Source organism: Protopterus annectens, chromosome 13.part0 (genome assembly GCF_019279795.1).
Source record: "Protopterus annectens isolate FY-2018-M chromosome 13.part0, PAN1.0, whole genome shotgun sequence".
In the NCBI taxonomy this organism is placed as follows: domain Eukaryota; kingdom Metazoa; phylum Chordata; order Ceratodontiformes; family Protopteridae; genus Protopterus; species Protopterus annectens.
The window spans coordinates 410,823,159-410,843,289 of record NC_056747.1 but is presented as its reverse complement, the minus strand read 5'-3'; the positions used below and the strand labels follow the sequence as shown (position 1 = coordinate 410,843,289).

Here is a 20,131-nt window from a genome sequence, read left to right as displayed (position 1 = left end):
GATTCCCCCAGCTAGCTAAAAGAGGGGTAAGCACCCTAGGAATACCACAGAGGGGAAGGAGGGAGGGTAATCCTGACTGCAGATGCATACCTATCGGACATCTACATTTATGGTAGGTACAAAACTGTACTATGTCCTTCAAGGATACATCTGCAGTCATAACATATGGGTAGAATACCATAGCCAATCTGGGGGAGGAGGTACTAAGAAAAGGATGGTGTAGTTAAGATCCCCTGCAGGACTGCAGTTGCAAACCCTGCTCTGGATCTAGAGTATAAAAGTAGATTGCAATGCTTGGCAAATGTATGCATGGAGCTCCAAGTAGCAGCTTCTAAAATGTCCTTGGTAGCCACCCCCCGTAGGAAGGCTGTAGTGGTGGCCGTGGCCCTTGTGGAGTGAGGCCTGATATTTTCAGGAACTGTCTTTCCATGAAAGGAGTAGCAAAAGCGAATGCAATTTCCTATCCATTTTGAAATTGTCTGTTTGGAAATTGCTCTTTCTTGCACCCCAGTTGCATATGCTACAAAAAGTTGGTCAGTTTTTCTGCTAGTTTATGTTCTGTCCAAGTAGTAGCGTAGTTGTCTGTGTATATCCAGGGTGTGCAAAAGTTTTTCCCCTCTATTCTGTGGATTAGGGAAGAACGTAGGCAAGTGAATAGCTTGGTTCAAGGATACCCTAGATACCACCTTTGGCATAAAAGTAGGATTGGTTCTTAGTGACACCCTGTCCTGGTGGAAAATAAGAAAAGGCTGCACTGCCATTAATGCTTGTAACTCAGACACTCTTCTTGCTGAAGTGATTGCCAGAAGGAATGCAGTTTTCCAAGATAGAAACTGTAGATCCGCTGATGCTGCTGGTTCAAAAGGAGGTAGTGTCAGTTTCTCCAGCACAAAGTTGAGATCCCAGGCAGGTAGAGGGGGTCTTCTTGGAGGTTTAATATTTTTGATCCCTCTCAGAAATTGTCTGAGGAGAGGGTGTGAGAAGATAGGTGGATCCACATTGTATTCTGCTGAAATTGCTGAAGCATGAATCTTAATGGAAGAATAGGACAGGCCATTGTGGAACAATTCTGCTAAGTATTCTAGGATATGTGTTAGGTTTGCCACTGTGACATCTGTGCCCCTTGATGTGCTCCAAATGAGAAATCTCTTCCATTTAGCTGAGTATGTCTTCCTTGTGGAAGGCCTGTGAGCCTCCAGGATAATGTCCTTCACCCTCTGAGATAAAACAGTTTGATTGGGATTTAAGGAATTTTCCAGGCAGTTAGCTGCAATGTTTTCAAGTTGGGATGCAGGGTCTTGAAATTGTTCTGCGTCAGAAGAAGAGGCCATAGGGGGAGAGGCCATAATTTTGCCTGAGACATGCTTCTAAATAATGGATACCAGTGCTGTCTTGGCCAGTCCGGAGCTATTAGTATCACTTTTGGCTGTTCCTCCCTGATCTTCAGTAAAACCTTGTACATCAATGGGAGAGGTGGAAAAGCATACATTGTTAGGGCTTTCCAGCTGAAAGAGAGAGAGTCCACCCTCCAAGCTTGTGGGTGGTATGTCCTTGAGCAGAATGTCTTCAGTTGATTGTTGAGTGGGGAGGCGAACAAATCTATCTCCGGCATTCCCCATGTCTTTGCTATGAGTTGGAAGATGTCTGGGTGCAGCATCCATTCGTGTGCATCCATGGTAGTTCTGCTTAAGCTGTCCGCCAGTGCATTTTCTTTCCCTGGCACGAATTGGGCCTGTAGTTGGATATTGAGATTCAGGCATAGTTCCCACAGATTCATAGCCATCCGGCATAGAGGGTAGGAATGTGTGCCTCCCTGCTTGTTTATGTACCACATGGCCGTGGTGTTGTCTGTCCTTATTAGCAGGTGTCCTTGTTGGAGGAAGGGTTTGAATGCCTCGATTGCATACCTCACTGCCAGCATTTCCTTTTGGTTTATGTGCATGCTTAGCTGTCCTTGAGGCCATAGGCCTTGGATACATTTGTCCTCCATGTGTGCTCCCCATCCTCGGTCTGAGGCATCCATGGTGATGGTCTGCCTTGGTTTTGGTTTGTTGAAAGGCAACCCTCTGTTGGACTGGCAGGCCTGAGCCCACCACAGGAATTCCTTTTGAAGGCATGGAATGATTGGTATCATGGTTTCTAAACTGTGACTGTGCTGAGACCATACACTCCGGAGGTACCATTGTAATTTCCTGATATGCAGCCTGGCATGCGGTATTAGAATTATGCAGGATGCCATGTAACCCAGGGCCTGCAGGATTTTCCTTGCAGTAAGCTGAGTTTCTCTTGGCAGAATCATGAAGTAATCTGGAAGTTGTTTTTGTTTTTCTTCTGTGAGAAAGGCCATTTGGGTGGTTGTGTCCAGATCTGCACCCAAAAAGGTTATCCTTTGGGATGGTACTAGTCTTGACTTTTGGATGTTGACTGTGTATCCCAAGGTCTGTAGCAGGTGTATGGCATAGGCCAAGTCCTTTATCAAATTTTCCTTGTTGTCCACTTGTATTAGGCAGTCATCCAGGTGTGGGTAAATTTGAATTCCCTGTAGTCTGCAATGTGCAATTACTGATGCCAGGCATTTCGTGAATACTCTGGGCACAGTAGATAAGCCAAAGGGCAATGCTGAGAATTGATAATGCTCTGATCCTGCAAGAAATCTGAGGTGTCTTCTGCAGTTTGGTCGAATAGGGACGTGCAGGTATGCCTCCTTGAGATCTAGAGTCACCAGCCAAGACTCCTTGCCCAACATGGGAAGAAGTTGCTGTAGGGTCAGCATTTTGAATTTTGGCACAATGAGATAAGTGTTCAGTGCGGACAGGTCGAGAATAGGCCTCCATTGATTTTCCTTTCTTGGTACAAGGAATAGTCTGGAGTAAAATCCTTGGCCTTGTTCTGAACATGGTACCTTTTCTATAGCTTTCATCTGAAGTAAATTGCTGATTTGTTTTAAAGCCTCTGCCCTCTGATTTGGTGGAAGGTTTGGCATTCCGCCTCTTTCTGGCAAAGTGTGAAAGTGGAACCTGTATCCTTTGTCTATTATTTGCAGTGCCCATGTATCCTTTGTGATATAATGCCAGTTTTTTGAGAATAAAGCCAGCTTTCCGCCCAAGGGTTCTTCTAGTTGATCCCTGGTAGGCGGAATCAGAGTTAACCTCTGCCTCTAGGGCGCCTGTTCCTGCCTCTCTGGGCTCTGTCCGAGTCTGGAAAGGACCAATTCTTAGTAGGCCAGTTTCTGCTGAATCTCAGTGGTTGAACTTGCAGGAAATCTTTAACTGTTTGCACAGATTTTGCCTTTTCTTCAACCTTTTTTAAGATCTCCTGAGCAGAGGAGCCAAATAAATTTTGTTTCTCCATTGGAGCATCCAGGAGTTTAGCTTTGACATGGTCTGGCAAAGATTGCTCCTTCAGCCAGGCATGCCTACGAATAACTGCCCCAGTCATAGCTGATCTAAATGAAGCCTCCAGTGCATCATAGCCACATTTTAAAAAATGATTACTAACCTGTTGCAAGTTGTGTACCAAATCCTGAAGGGATTTACGGTCTAGGGGTTCAGGAGAAGAAAGTTTCTTATTCAGTTCATCTAACAAATACTCCTGGTACTGTATCATATGAAATTGACAGTTTAATGCCCTGACAGAAAGAGTTGCAGAAGTATACACCTTCTTTCCCCATCTCTCTAAAGCTCTAGACTCTCTGTCAGAGGGTAGAGGATTTTTGGCAGTAGCGGCCGCAACTCCTTTAGGGCCCTGAGAAATAGTTTCTGGGTCTGCAGAATGGGCTTTATACAAATGGAAATGAGAATCCGGGACCCTGTAGTATCTGTCAGGTTTGGCAGGGGCCGGAGGGAGACTATCAGGGGCTGTACTAACATCATTGTACACATCATCAATTACATTCAGAACAGGAGGCATAGCTAAGGGCCTATGCTGAGGCAAATGCAAAAAGGTCACTTTTTCTAGAATCAGAGAAATCCTGACCTTGCCATTGAAAATGATCTCTCATGGAGTGTAGAGTCTCACCAAAGGAAAACTCTTCAGGAGGGGAGGCCGAAGGGATAGATTCCTCTGCATCTGAATCCTCATAAGGCGAGTAAGCCCCTTCCTGGTGGTCTGACAACTCAGATCCATCCGTGGAATCATCTGAGGAGTGTGGATCAGAGGGGTCAGTCCCGGGCCTTTTGTCTGGAGGAGGTTGAGAGGCCCTGTCTGGGTGAGGTTGAGAACCCCTAATCAAGGAAATAAGGTCCACAGCAAGGCTGAGGATCTGTGAACTAGAGGAAGGCCTCTGGGAGGTAGATTTGGCAGGCAAAGCTTTAGAAAGTTTGGCAGCTTTAGCCCTTGAAAAGGCCTTAATGGACATGGAAGCAGGGGGCCTAGCTGCCCCACGTGCAGGGGTAGAAATGTCCAAAGGTATGGTGTCGGACAATTCCTGAACACTAGCTTCGGTAGGCAGTTCTGAAGCCGACTCAGCCGGGGCCTCTCGGGCCTCGGTGGTCGGAAGTATGGTTTCGGAAGAAGGAATCGCCGAGGACTCTGTTTCGGCCGAAACCGAGACACTCGCGGTAGGCCTAGCCGTGGTTTCAGCCGAAACCGCGGGCCGCGAGTGTCGGTCCTTTTCCTTGCGTTTTTTGTCCATATGCGAAGTCGGAGTCTCAGACGGCATTTTATAAGCAAAAGCGGCTCCAAAATATTCCTCTGCAAACTCCGACCGATGTCTAAGAGTTCGTCGGTTGAAGGAGGCACAGGCTAAACAGGCCGATACGTCGTGGTCTGGGCCTAAGCAAGGAAGGCAGTAAGAATGGAAATCCTTATGAGGTATTTGTTTTCCACAAGTTAAACATTTATTTACTTTGTCTGACATCGGCTGAGGCAAGAAAGAGTCCCCAACGGGGTACTTAGCTTTTTTCGAAGTCTTCGGTAGCTGAAATCACTGGATCTGACCGACCGGTACTTGCGAACAGCTTCTGCTTCGGCACCGCGTGGCAAGAAAGACTGAGGAAAATGGCGTCGGCTGATGCTTTTATACCCCAGACGCTCTGACGTTGGGGAAAGTGCGACATCAGCCGAGGCCAGACCCGGACTTTGGAATCCGGCCGACCGAAGGGCTGCCTGAGGCAGGACAACCCATATGTTATGACTGCAGATGCATCCTTGAAGGACATCATCACATGAAAAGGTAAGAGAAAAGCTATACAGTGAGGAGAAAACCTATACCCTCAGCTGTGAAAAGGTTAGAGGAGGGCGAGAGGACAGCTGGTGTGAGAGAGGACGAGGTGATAGCCATACAGCTGGCAAATATGTATGGAGGTGAGGAACAGTGACTCTTTGTGAGTAGTTGGCAGTTGTATGCAAGAGGCATGGGTTGAGAAGGACTGAAGGCCCTGTGGTGAGAACAATCTCTATGGTAGCTTTTATGTTTTTAATAAATAAATATAAAAAAAATAATAAAAAGGGTCCTCTGGAGAATGGCCATCCAGTTAGCTTTCTCTAAGGAGGTACAGTGATCCCTTTTTGAGGGGGTTATGAATCTGCATATGTTAAGCACTTTGACATCAGGTAAGACTTTTTGTGAGGTGAATGCGATCGGTGATGGGTATGCCATATTATAGCTGTAGATCTGCCTACTAGGGTTAGAAAGTGGGAGATTTTTTGTCATGAATAGTTGTTTGACTTTGAATATGGTGGTGGAAGCGGACTATGAAGTGTGGAATCATCATGCTAAATAAATTATCTCTGAAGTAGTGGACCATTATGGCTGCATACAGTTGCAACAACAGATCACAATGTGCCACTGAATTTGAAGTATGTTGACTTGATGGTTGACCTCTGAAGAGTATGAAACACACATCAGGGTATGTAGTAATGTAATGTGTAATATTTTAGACAGTCATTGCGTACTGCAGAGTTGATGCTACACCAGTCTAAATGATGCAAGTTCTACATGTAAACATTAACGCACCTTGTAAAATGTAATGCTATTACTGTCTGTCATGACTGTAGATAAAATCTTTAAATGAACAACAGATCAAGCAGGTTTATTAAGGAAAATTCAGCCTTCACTTGCAGTTTAACTACATTACAAGGTATCTGTTACAGTATGACAAGGCGTTCACTAATTTTTCATGCATTTAAAAAATTGAAAGAACTGGAGTGGCTTTTGTGGGAGTGACCTACCTGTGGGTGTGGCAAAAACAGGGTTGTTCCTAGAGTATGGTGTGGGTAGGGCTTAAGGAGCCCCAGAGCACTACTTTGCCTAGGGTGCTTTTTCAGCTAAGGCCGGCCCTGCTTACTTTTCAGCAGCAAATGAGATCTGGGGGGAGGAAAGAGACCGGGAGCATTACAGGTAAGGAGAGGAGCTTTGAGCTCAGATCAGATGCTGGATATGCAGCAGAGTCGGATCCGTTACAGATCCATAACCTACAGGTTGAAGGTCAAATGAAGTTAACTACTTCAGATGGATAAATTCTATTCTTTTTTGATTTTTATAATGATGCCTGGAATCAGAGGGAATGGAGGGAAGGCAAACAAAAAAATCCCTTTGTCAAAGGATGGAGAAAATGTTCACCATTAAGTTTCCCTTTTCCTACTGTACTAAACAGAAGTGGGATAAAGCTTCAATTCTCCTAAGTAACAAACAAATCAATCTCTGCAGTGTCTCTTTTTAGACAATCCGAATTAGACACACCTTTAGATCTGGAGGTCCAGGAGAAGACTGGAGGAGAGTCTGCTACAACAATCACTTCACCCAGTACATAAACTGGTAAGAGTGTGATATTCTGTCTATGCCATATTCCCAGATGAACGATGCTTTTCTAGATGGACAGGATGACTGTATGCTATTTTTTTGTTTAGGTAACACACAGACTGGAAAATGACCCAAGTTACAAGACACTCTGGAAGCAGCTTCCCTTCCAAGCCCTTTAGGGTCATGACAATACAGCCGAATAGCTGATGTAGAGACCTACAGCAAGTGGGGACAACTTCCCATGAACGCTGGAAGAGTTGAGGCGAGCTTCCATTCTGCCAAAGAAGTACCCATCATTATCAACTGTGACAGATTCAAATGCAAGAATGGAAGGTTTAGCTGTAGGTTCTGAAGATTTTTACCACTCAAGGGCCTAGCAAGAGGGGTCTGCCACCACAGGATAATCTGCAAATGTATGCGTCAGCAACAACTGATACTTCAGAGTGTAATGCAAACATATCATGTGCAGCCCCTCTAAACTTGGACCCTCTACTGTGTCCTCAACCAAGCTGGCAAATTCATGAATTCCTGGGTCCTCTCTGTAGGTACGAATGGTAGACAAGAAAAAGTGCTAAACTATGCTTTACTGAAGAAAGTCCTCTGAGATGTGATTAGAGAGGACATCACATGCAGTTTTATAGTCACATCCAGGGACTACATCTGAAAACATCCACTTCAGAGATGTCACCAGATAGGTATTTAATGGTGCCCCTGCAACTATTCATCCAAAGAGAGCACATGGAGATCCTTAACCTGGACAGTTTATGCTACTGCAGGAAACATTCTGGTAAACATTCTACATGCAGAGGAAAGTCCAAAGGGTAACACACTGTGAACATGGTGTCTACCTAAAATGAACTACAGGAATGTAATTTACGGATTCCAAACACTGACACTAATTGTAACCATTATGTCCAAGAATCTAAAGCAGTTATCATGGAACAGCAGAAACATACATCTCTCTCTCAAATCACTTTCTGTGACTTGATATGCTGAATATGCTCAGAGACGTTATCAAGATCCAGGATGGGAAAGAGGCTCTCCATAAACAGAACAGAGCAGAACCTTTGACTTTGTCCTGAAGGATAAATAAACTATATGCCCCCTTACAGGAACATGGAATGGGCATGTCCAAAGAGTTCTACAAAATGACTTGGTTCCTAGCTGGAGCCCTTAGGGGGGGAAAAGCTAAGACATAACCATCCACTCCTAAGTCAAGAACACACAGGTCTTTGATGATGGATCTCCAAGACAGGGCAAACTCATAAAAAAGCCCCTCTCCCCTCAAATAAGCAAGCCCCAGAACAGGAATCAGTGCAGTCATCACCACCAGTGACATAGTTGGCACCAGAGGGGGAAGGACCACATGCGGTTTAAGTGTCGTCCTTGTTCTGTAAAAAAACTTCTTTTACTTTGGGGGAATTCGAAGAGGTGTAAAAGAAAACAAGTACACAGAAATGAAAGGTACTACTTCCATTTCAAGATGTCACTCACAAAGTCCTGAGAAAGTTCAGTAACTGAAATCTCCTTCATTCATAGGGTTTTACAACAGACTGCTTGAACTCATCCTTGGGGTTGAGACACAATTAGGCCAACCTGCACACACAAATGTCTGAACCTGTTATCCAAGCCTCAGCATGAGCACAGTCAGAATTAGTGGATCATGGAGAAGCCCATTAGGGATAAAGCTCTTTCACACTCAACAATTTTTCCAAGTGCACAAATTCAGGAGGTAAGCTTTCTCCTGTGCCCTGTCAACTACAGTAGACTGAAATCCAGACAGATGAGGCAAACTGTTGAAGACTCAAAGCACCAATGTGGCAGAGGAGAATACTCCCTTGCCCATCTTGTCCAAGGCTTGAGATTCCTTGTTTGGATGCAAGATCTGGGTCCTAAACTAGGAGGAGGAAAACACAAAAGAATTAACATGTGGATAGTTGGTCATGGTCGAGCTCCATTCAGCAGGGGGCTTGCAGAGAGACAGTGCATTTTTTTGGTAGCACCCCCCCCCCTCCCAAAAAAAATGCACTCTCTCTCTCTCAGCAGGGAGCTTGCAGAGAGACGGTGCATTTTTTTGGGGAGGGAGGTGGTACCACAGAAGCAGGGCCTGGGTCTTTCTAGGCTCATTATATAGCATCCTTAACTGGCTCCATACACAAGAAAGGACTCATTCTCTTTACCAATCTCAAAAATAATGGCCTCCATGTTCTCAAACTCCACAAAGGGAGTTTCCCTACCCTCAAAAGCATAGATGTTGGGCATGTGACTGGTGCATGCTGAATGCTGGACAGCAGGAAGCTAACACTCTGAATGTGCTGATGACATGACAAAGGCCTGAGAGGCCTGCCCCGGGCAATCCTACCCCTACAGGACAGGGCCTACAAGATTTCCATCATCTGCCCAAAGGTGAAAGCTTGCACTATGAATCCTGGTATGTCAAAACGAGTGGAGTGTCATCTTCCAGGGCCACTGAACCATACTGGGCTTCAGAGGACATTAAAAGCAAGGAGTTCTTGGCCACAAATATCACCATCAAGCAACAGACATGTGATTCATGGGGTTGCACTCCTGTGATCAGGTCAGTCATGAAAAAGCACCAACCAATCATTCAGTGAAAGACCAACAAAAACACCTACAGACAGCTCCCTCCCCAAACAGTGAGTCAAGGGTGAGCTTTCAAATGCGTCTCATCATCAGTCAAGTCAAGAAGGATTCAAGCTTGAGCCCTCAATGGTCTAGGACAAGCTGGTTACATGTGGAAACTGGAGGCTCATTTCTGAAATAACCTCCAAGAAGGTCATGACAGATGCCTACCACCTCTTTCTATGGCATTCGGTACATTCTTTAGCAATGAGTATTCAAGAAAAAAACATGCTCCTGATCCCTACACTAGACACCATCAATAAACAATGTCCTAACGGTAAGTGAGGTAAGCCTGCAATTTCTTCCTCAGATGTCTCTGGATGACCAAGATGAATCTTTAACACATACGGCAGTACTTCATGTCATGCTCCTCTACTGCACAATGCAGAAAATATTCTAGGTCTTGGCACATTATTTACTAACCATATGGACACTCTTAATATTATGTTGCTTTACACACTGAACATAGAACTTTTTAAAATACCACTCAGGATCAAGATCAACAATTCATCCTAATCAGGTGACCTGAAGAACCATATATCGCCTAGCCATACAGCCTATGAAGTACAGCCAGTACATTTACACTATTCTTGATAAAGGTGTACTACTAAATCATGGGGTTATTTATGTGAACCTATTTGATCATCAAGACTTGAGCTGAAGGCGGATAAGGTGCTGTGCTCCACAGGTAGGAAATCCTTTGAGTAATAGACCTATCCCTCCAAGAAGTCCTGCTAAAAGACTTGTTTCCCAAAATGTGACTACACTACATTTTTTGCATTATGTGTAAAGCCACAGAACACCAGACACTGACTCTAGTTCACGTCCAAACTATTTGAGTGGAAGAAAACTTGTGGAGGATGACATTCTTACAGTGTGGCATGTTACATCGCTACATCCACCACTGCAGAGAGAAATCATGTCCCAAAGCAAGAGAGCTTCTAAGAGGGGGAAAATGAAATGCAAACCAGATGAATCTAATTGTAAACCAATCAAATATGGTCCTCAATGTTTGACCTTTAGCGGCCTGTTCTAATAATCCATTTCTGTTTTCTTGCCTTTCTAGTGTAACACTTAAACATTCACATGAGCACTTAATATTTAACATCACAAAATAAAAATATACAACTTAATAATGAATGCCAAGATCATTCTCATCTTACCTATGTGAGATACTGACGTATGTAAGGGATGTTTCTCCATTTTCATACAGTATGTAAAGTGGATATGCAAACAGATTTGCCTTTCCTTTTTGGCCCAGTAACACGGGAGAAACTTCCACCAAGGGACCAAAATCAAATGCCACTGCAACTTCACCAAGTGATGCTGTATAAGAACTCCTAAAACAAAAGGATTAGGACGGCAAGGGAAGTAAGTAAGCAGGCAAAAACTCTGTTTCTTGGTAACATGCAATACTCTCTGGCTGTCAAATTTGCAACAAATGGACAAAATGAAGTTTTATAAGGCAATTATAATGTCCCACATGCATTAATAAAGATGGGACAGAACATAAGTAAACCTTCCGTTTCAGTTCTTAAAGGCTCAAAGCTCCAAATAGCTCACAGTACTAAACTGTTTTTTTTTTTTTTTATTCTCTGTTTTCAATAACATCATACAGAAATCCAGAACTTTCTGAAATTACATTATATTATATTATTTAACAGCAGGAGGAAACATATTAGCCTAGCTGGTCGTCCCTTAAGTATACTTAAACTTTCTATCACTCATCCATCTGCTTTGTTCAAAATAACCATTTCTTTGCATATCCCAAAATCCTCTTGAATACTTCCATGAATTCCATGGACCAGTTCTTTCTCTGTGAAGAAATACTTTGCACCTGATCCATAAAACCTATATTTTACATCTCCTTTCCCTTGCATTTCCAATTCAGTCTGACCTCTTTACTTCTTTTTGACATGATCCTGAGCCTCCTTACGATTCCCTCATCTTATTCTGGTTTACAGTAAGAACTCCAGCTCTTCTGTTCTTTGGTCACATCCTTTCCCCTACATCCTACAAGTCATTCTGGTGGTTCTCCTCTGGACTACTTCCAGCAACAGATGTCCCACTCCTAGCATGACCTCTACAACTGCAAGCAGTACTCCAGGTGTGTGACCTGACTAGGAGGCAGCACAACAAAAAATTGCTTATTTGTTTCTGAATCCCCCCCCCCCCCACGCACACACTTTGAGGTTAAGCTGCACCCATGAATTATGTCTATTGCTGCCACTGTCTCTAACTTTATTAAAACTGTATTTGCCTACCATGAGCAAACAAACCATAAATTATTTTTTTCACCATCATTTCTTTTCCCTCAGTTAACACTTTACAATGTAACTATACCAACTCAGGTACAATACTTAGCATTTATCTGCAATGAACCTCAGCTACTACATTATGGACAGTAAGGTCAGCCTTACTCTGTCTTAGGACATTTTGGCCCATCCTTCACTGTTGTACCCACCTCTGCAACTCTGTGTCATGACTCAAGAGACTGTTTCTGTCTTCCATTCTTTTACATATATCTGAAATGACCACACTGTGTGTGAAAGGCATCTTGCAAAGTGCTCCACAGTCATATCATTAGACCAGGCTACAGCAATGCATTTAGGACTATGTCACATAATGTGCGGAAAGTAACCCTTAAAAAGTTTAAGGGAACAAATAATATCATAACATAAACGGATTTGATCATCTAACTCCTGCTGGGAGGTACCTCGCAATTGATCATCCATACCTGCCAACCATCTTGCTAATCACTGCAACTCTGGCCATTCATTGCCTAACCATACAAAAATGATCATGTCCATTAACACAAACCAAAACTCCAAACAATTTATTAAGATCAGCAAAGTTTTCAGGCCGTCACCTTTTCTCAATGCTTGTTTAAAAATCAGTCTCATACCCTTTTAAAAGACAATCGCTGTTCTGAATTTGTTCACTCTAATACACACATACTTTTACAGCTGTATACATAAGAATATATAAATATACACAAAATAAAAACATTAATATGTAAATACATAAAAATAACATCAACAATTATATGTAATATATTTTACAAATGCAGCCAAAACTGATATAGTAACATCATTTGTTTCTTTTTCAACAGTGGTTTTATGTTGACAGAAGAGTTTATACCAGGTTTTCTGTCAGCATTAAATCCAACAAATCAGTTATACTCTGTGATTTCTGTTTCAAGTATAATATCACCCCATCTTGCTTAAGGTATAACCCTAAACTATACTGCACACCCATTTCTTCCACGTTTTGTAAGGGAGTTATTAATAACAGTCCATCTAATATCCGATAAGTGCTCAGACAGTCTTTCTTTTAACTTTCTACTACGTTGCCCTATATAAAAACCACAGCAAGCAGTACATACCGCTTGATAAACTATACTGTCAGTACTACATATGGCAAAACAAGTAAACTTACATAGTTTTTTTACTTGCTGGATGAACAAAGTTAACACTTAATATACGTTTCTGAAGGAGCAGATGTAAAAAGAAGGGCACTTTTCCTTGGTAGTAATTAAAGCACAACTGGATTGCTGGATTAAATGCTGATAGAAAACTTTGTTTAAACCCTTCTGTCAGCATAAAACGCTGTAGAAAAAGAAACAAATGAGAGATCAGGGTTTCTTCCAGTTTACCGTCACCCCATGTGCTGCTGGAATGCTAACAGGAAGTCCTTATAATTAGATACCAAAAATAAATAAAATCAGGGATTGGGGACCAAAGATCAGGATGTCATAGAAGGGATGCCCCAAGGCTCCTCTACCTTCCTCCACAAATGGTTTCAAAGGTACTGACTATGGAAAGGACAAATAACCCTAGCCGTGTCTGCAATGAACCTCATAAGGCTCACAGCATCTCTAAAGGGGTCACTGGTGGGGAAGACATGAGGAAGGGAAGGCTTCACTGCCCCTGTGAGTCTTAAGACACAACAACCTCTGGGACTTCAGACTCATCATAAGAGCCTAAAAGGAAAAGAGTTACATGCCTGCCATTAGTTCTATATGTGAGCTTGCACAAAGTCTTGCTCACTGATTAATGTTTGACTGATACCCACCAGGTGCTGGAAAATAATAAATCAATGTGAGACACGGAGGGCAGGCCTACTTTAAGCCTGAGACTGGAATCTGGCCATACTGTCTAAAGCTGCAATCATGCACGTAGAATTCCAACTTTCAGACACCAATGACTTGGCCTTGAGACACAAGCATTCATAAATAACACCCCAGAATTATTCCCAGTGTGGTCTAACAAACCATTTGGAGTCTAGGAGTAACCTAAGGAAGGACATCACAGCCTTGAATACCTCTGACTCATGGCCAGTTGACTCTAGCGGTTTATCCCTGAAGAGACAGAGCGGCTTTAGGCTGTGACCAATCAAACAGGGGGTGGTTGATATCTACACCCGGAAACATACTTCCTTTAGGGTGGGATCCAGAGTTTTGCCTCCACAGGGTCCCTCACGGTCTGCTAAGGCAGACTACTGGTCCAGATTTAAGCTTTCCTTAACCAAGGATAAGCTCAACACCTTCAGAATCCAGAAGGTGGTTTCAGAATTGCATTCTCCAGCCAGTCTAGCCCACAGCCTACCTTCTAAGCTTTAATCCTTAAAGCAGTGCACTAGCAGATGCTTTTGGTTCTACTGTCAGCTTTCCCACCGATCTACATACAGATTTCAAATCACCATTATCCTTCTGGTAGCAAAAACAGGAAAGTCTCCCCCTGATGTTCACGGTTAAACTGATGGAGTTTAAGGCAGTGCTTCATATCATGTTCCTCAATGAGACAGTAAACAGAATGCCATACACTGTAGTTTAGGTTTTGTCAGATTTAGGGAACAGCTACTTGAACTTCACTGACAATATTCAAGCTCAAGATCCAGCTTATACAGTACCAATCAAAAACAAACGTTTCTGCCTGAATACTTAGCAAAAAATGTAAAATAAATGAAAAAAACCTCACATGTGGAAAGTTAATCAATTTGCAACTAGCTTCTTCTGAATAAATACATCAAGAAAACCACTTCTTAAATATCATTCCACTACCACGTAACACCACAAATTCTAATGTCAAAAAAAAAAAAAAAATGTTTTTAAAGCACCTTTGAACATTATGAATACATCACATAAAACGCATTAAAAACTGCATGAAACTAAGCAATGTAAACTTGCATAAAGGTATGTGAAAAAGCATCACACTTCAATAGAAATGAGTTTAATTTAGTGGTAAGAATTTCAGAATGCATTTAATATTTAAAGAATCGCTTAACCTATACTAATGACCGTCACTTAGGTTCATAGGTAGGTACTAAGCTATTGGCCCTAGGGCCTATACAAGCCTAGCCAAAAAGGTACCCTGGCTTTCGGCACCCAAGAAAATTATTTTCCTGTGCCCCTGTCAAGCAGAACCACAGAAGTGATCCCCGGGGTGAATTTCCTATTACCCATCCAATCATCAAGATTTTTCTTGAAGAGTGCTAATAAGGAGCTCTGTTTGACACAGATAGGTAGTCTGTTCCAGAGTATGGGAAGTCTCTGGGACAGGAATCTATCCCTCCAGCATGTTCCGTTTATTGTGGTAACAAGGTTTAGATCCCTAGAGCATGTAACTTGGAGGGACTGGGATTTCTTTAAGTGGAGCATGTCCAACAGCTCTGGGTTTGACATAGCTTTGTATGTTAGGCAGAGATTGCCTCTGAGTAGGTGATATGCGATAAAGTAAAGCTGGAGTTTTTTTGAGACTGTCTTCATAAGGCATCTGTTTGAGGCCAGTAATCCTCTTTGTGAGGTATTTTTGCGGCCTTTCCAGTTGTTGTAGATGTCTTGTGTGGTACATACCAAAAGGGGCATTGTAATATATAATGGGTCTAATGAGTGATGAGTAGAGGGGAACAATGACCTCTTTTTTTCTGGTTGAGGAACCTTTTGTGATGAGGTGTGCCACGTAGAAGGATTTCCTGACCACTGTGGCGATGTGATTATCAAAGGAGAGACTACTGTCCACCTGTCTCCCAAGGTCTCTTATCAAACTTTCGGTGTTAAGTAGACTACCGCCTATGTGGTAGTTCATGGGTACAGAGTTTTTACCAAAGGGGATGACAATGCACTTTTTGGCATTGAGCTTGAGACCATGTCTTTGACACCAGGCATCTGTCTCAGTGAGGCCCTTCTGTAGGATGACCACATCGTTAGGAGTTTCGATTATGGCTCCTAGTTTGCAGTCATCTGCGAATTTAGTTAGCCAAAGACTTTCTGTGTTGGCCTGTACTTCAGAGAAGTAGATAACAAACAGGAGAGGACCCAGGACTGAACCCTGTGGTACTCCACTTGTCACTGGTCTGAAGTCTGATTTGGAGTCTGCTACTTTCACGGTGTGAGTTCTGGTCAGTAAGCCAGTTGGCAACCCATCTTGTGACATAGGGATTTATACCTAGTTTAGTGAGTTTATCTATAATTCCAGAGTGGGGATGGTGTTGAACACCTTGGCGAGATCTAGATAGGCTGTGTGAACCACCTTACCCTTATCTATGGCTTTGGTGACTACTTCAAAGAAGTCTATCAGGTTTAGGAGACATGATCTGCCTTTTACAAACCCAAACTGTGTGGGGTCCAGAGTTTGGAGAACTCCAATATCTTTGTTTATGAGTTCCAAGATGATACATTCCATGGCCTTGCAGACAAGGCTCATCAGACTAATGGGGTGGTAGTTCCCGGGGTTTGTTGTGGCCCCCCCTTTGCGGAGTGGGATAACTGTCGCGGTGCGCCATTCAATGGGCACAAAGCCTGAGGTGAGGCTGTGATTGAACATGGTACTTAGGTGGGGTGGCAGTTCATTCTGTAGTTCATGTAGGAGGCAGCTTGGGATGTTGCCAAGTCCCATGGATGCTGTGTTCTTGGCTTTGGAGAGTGAGGTTTTTACCTGTGCAGCCATGATTACAGAACTTTGCATTCTTCTGGTATACACCAGCCATAGTTATTAGCCATAACTATTACTGTAATACCTGTTTTCAAAGCTGCCATTCTAGTGTTCATTGTAACACTATCCAATAAAATATTCTTAAAACTTGAGTATTGAACTATGCTTACAAAAAGCATTTGCAGAGTTTCTCTCCCTTAGTATCTATAGATACTCACACATTTGCTGTGACATTTTTCATGCAGTTTTAGCCAAGACACTTTTGCAACATAATTCACAATGTTAGTACTGAAATTGGACTTCTAAGATGGCTGCACACCAATTAACAATTTAACATCAGCTCTCCCAGCGTGAAAACAGAAACTCAGAAAAAAGAGCCAATAAATTGAGTTTTTGGGTAAACTTTAGTTACTGGCTAGTAAGTGCACTTCCTGTATGCCAGCAAAGAAGACATTTAGAGAACCTGAAAAAAGTGAATCACAAAAGGTGAACAAAAATACTGGCTTGGAAGAATTCTTTAGCTGCTCAGCAAAAAAGTTCAAGCTTCAGCTAAGGTGCAAGACATGACTTCCAGCAATATATTCGGAAAAAAATGTCACGTGCTCACAGCTGATTGAAATAAAACACTGAAGAAATACATCAACTCAAATGACAAAAAACAGGAAAAATGTGGTATAATCTTTAAACAGATATTCAGAAGAGCTGATAAAACTGCAAAAATCAGAGGCTGAAATTAAGAAAAGGCTTGCTAAGTAACAGACTGCTCAAGAAGAGAGGTTTCAAAAAATGGTAGAATTACAAGACAGAGCATGAAAGCAAAACCTGAGATTTCCTGCTGTACGAAAAAAACTGGAACAGACTGTTAATTTTATGAAAGCACAAACAACCAACGGGACTGATATTCCACAGCAGTCATTGTTAATCGAAAGGGCACATTGTGTGTATGCTTCAAACCTGGCCATGAGAAACCAACCAAGACCTCAAATTGTACAGATGCAATCCTACCAGAAGAAAGAGTTGATTCTGACAAAACTGTGAAAGAAGTACAAAGTACTAAAAAGTTGGAGACAGTAAAGTGTTTGTGAAAAATGATTACTTGTTGTACATCATGCAGAAGAGGAGTAAATTTATTCCAACAATCAGAGAATGCAGAGAAGCAGGTGTGAAACTCAAGCTGCTGTATCTAGCTATCTTCAGAATATTTTTTTTCCTGGAGGGTCAAAGTAATTTTTTGATGAGGGAAATGAAATACAAAAGTTGGTCCAACAAAAAGTGAGCTATCAAACAGAAAGGGGTTCTGCTTCTTATTCTTCTGATAATAAAGTTGAGAGAGAAACTATGCCAGTGAAACCATTTCAAGTGTTTCAAAGGAAAATGCTGGAGGCAGAGAAAAAAGCACAGGAGTTGACTAGGAAAACAGAAATACACTGGCAATGAAATGGAGACTGAATATGGGAAATGTAGATCAACAGGAAGAAAACCAGCAATTCAGAAATTAACGAATAACTGTGGGTTACAACGAATCAAATCACATTTGTGAAATACTGTTGAATAAGAAAAACTTGAAATATTGGACTTTTTGACTTTGTTAAACTTGTACAGGACTCCAGAGCAGGTCTGTATCACTTTATCGAAAACACAACTCATCAAATCCCTATTTACCAAGCTCAATAAATCAAAAGATAAATTCAGCGAGCTCTTCAGCGTTTTTTTTCCAGGGAAAGAAACCAGTTGGCCAACATTACGAATTTGCCCTTTTCCCCACTGTAGTGCGATGTCAGAGTAGGTATACTTAGCTAGGGGGTATGGGGAGGGGGCACAGCAACCCACTTTGATGGGTTTTAAATTATGTGGTTTTTGAGACAGTCGCTAGGTTGGGGTCCACTAGTTTCTTTCCCTGGGAAAAATTTCACTGAAGAGATCATTTGCTGAACTTAGCTTTCGATTTACTGAGTTTGATAACTAGGAATTCAATGAATTGTGTTTTCGATAAAGTGATCTAGAAGCATATGTCCTACATCATGTAATTAATGTTTGGAAGAAGATTAAGGAGAGTAGAAGAGGAAAGAAAGAGGTAACTGTAAATAAAACAGTCTTTGTTCTTAACAGTATTTTTATAAAATGTGACTTATGCTGCATGTTATAAAGTAATGCTTTTTCAGTTCTTTTTGTGTCTAATAGGTACATTAAACAGGTACACTTTTTTCCTTCTTGTTCAATTTTAAGAAAAATAGGCACTGCGATTTAAAAAGAGAAGTAAACCTGGACAACAAAAATAAAACTGACATGCTTTTTCTTACTTTTGCATAGTGGAATGGCTGGATTAAGGCCCATGGCTTGAGCCAACAAATTTTGAGGGGAAGCAAGCAAATAAAAAAACACTGGATGTAACAGAAAGTTTAATAAACAAACACCAAATGTAATGAAAAGTTTTCCTCTAGAAAATAAATGTTCACAGTGCAACATGACAAGTTTGTAGCTGAAGGCAACTGTGTATCTTGTTCTCATGTTTCTATGAGGACAAGCTGATAACGGCAATTAAAACAATATACTGTTTTTCAACAGCTAAAAATGTTTTCTAAAAAAAAATCAAGCTGTTAAAGTTAAGACAAAAACTGACAACACACAGTGTAAGTAGAAAAACAGGCTGCACCTTGCTTCTTAGCATCGATAAAGTACAGTTGCGTACCTACCATAAATGTAGATGTTCGAGTGTATTCACTGTTGCAGTCATTACACTTGGGTTATCCTGCTGGCAGGCTACCCGCAGTTGGCCTGAATTCCAAAGTCCTGGTCCGGCGTCAGTTGCTGTCACCTCTTCCCTGACGTCAGTGCGCCAGGGGTATACAAGATGCAGCCGACGCCATTTTCTTCAGTTTTTCTTGCCCCAGATGTCAGGTGCCCCCAAGAAGGTAGGCAATACATATTGCTTATAAAAACATACAGTAAAATAAAACAATACCTTCATCTACAAGCAAATACACCACATAGGTTGTATAGGATAGAGAAGTATAGATAAATCCCAGCAAAGAAAGGGGGATGAAGGGTGGGTAACCTGGACTGCAACAGTGAATACACTCGAACATCTAGATTTATGGTAGGTACCCAACTGTACTATGTTCATCGTGTTTCATTGTTGCAGTCATTACACTTGGGTTGAATCCCAAAGCTGAGGTAGGGCGGCTGGGTCTATATAGGATTAGAAGTGGCTATGAGGCCCTGCAAGACTGCAGTGGCAAAGCCTGCTCTGGATTTAGAGTAAAGAGGTAAGTGATAATGCTTGGTAAAAGTGTGCACTGAACTGCAAGTTGCAGCCTCCAAAATTTCCTTGGTTGGTACTCCTCTGAGAAAGGCTGCTGAAGTAGCTGCTGCCCTGGTGGAATGTGGCCTAATATTCTTAGGCACTGACTTGCCATGCTGTGCATAGCCGAAACGAATGCAGTGTCCTATCCATTTTGAAATAGTATGCTTTGAGATCGCCTTTCCTTGTGATCCTGCAGCATATGCTACAAACAGTTGCTCAGTTTTTCTGAAAGCTTTTGTTTTGTCCAAGTACAAGCGTAGCTGCCTGTGTATGTCCAAAGAGTGCAGACGTCTCTCCCCTTTATTCTGGGGATTTGGATAAAATGTTGACAAATGAATGGTTTGGTTAAGAGCCACACTGGATACTACCTTTGGCATAAATGTTGGGTTTGTCCTTAGAGAAACCCTGTCTGGATGAAAAATGATAAAAGGTTCCACTGCCATTAATGCCTGTAACTCTGAGACTCTTCTTGCTGAAGTTATTGCTAGGAGCAGAGCAGTTTTCCATGAT

At 42.2% G+C, this 20,131-nt stretch overlaps 1 protein-coding gene across 2 annotated transcripts in view; it reads right to left on the bottom strand.

Moving 5' to 3' along the window:
• The window catches only part of NUP88 (nucleoporin 88), a 537,460-nt gene that overhangs the window by 331,507 nt on the left and 185,822 nt on the right, over positions 1 to 20,131 (bottom strand). For both annotated transcript variants that reach the window (XM_044054045.1, XM_044054046.1), the window contains one exon: positions 10,549 to 10,725. In XM_044054045.1, coding sequence (XP_043909980.1) covers positions 10,549 to 10,725 — 177 coding nt within the window. The remainder of the gene's footprint in view (positions 1 to 10,548; positions 10,726 to 20,131) is intronic.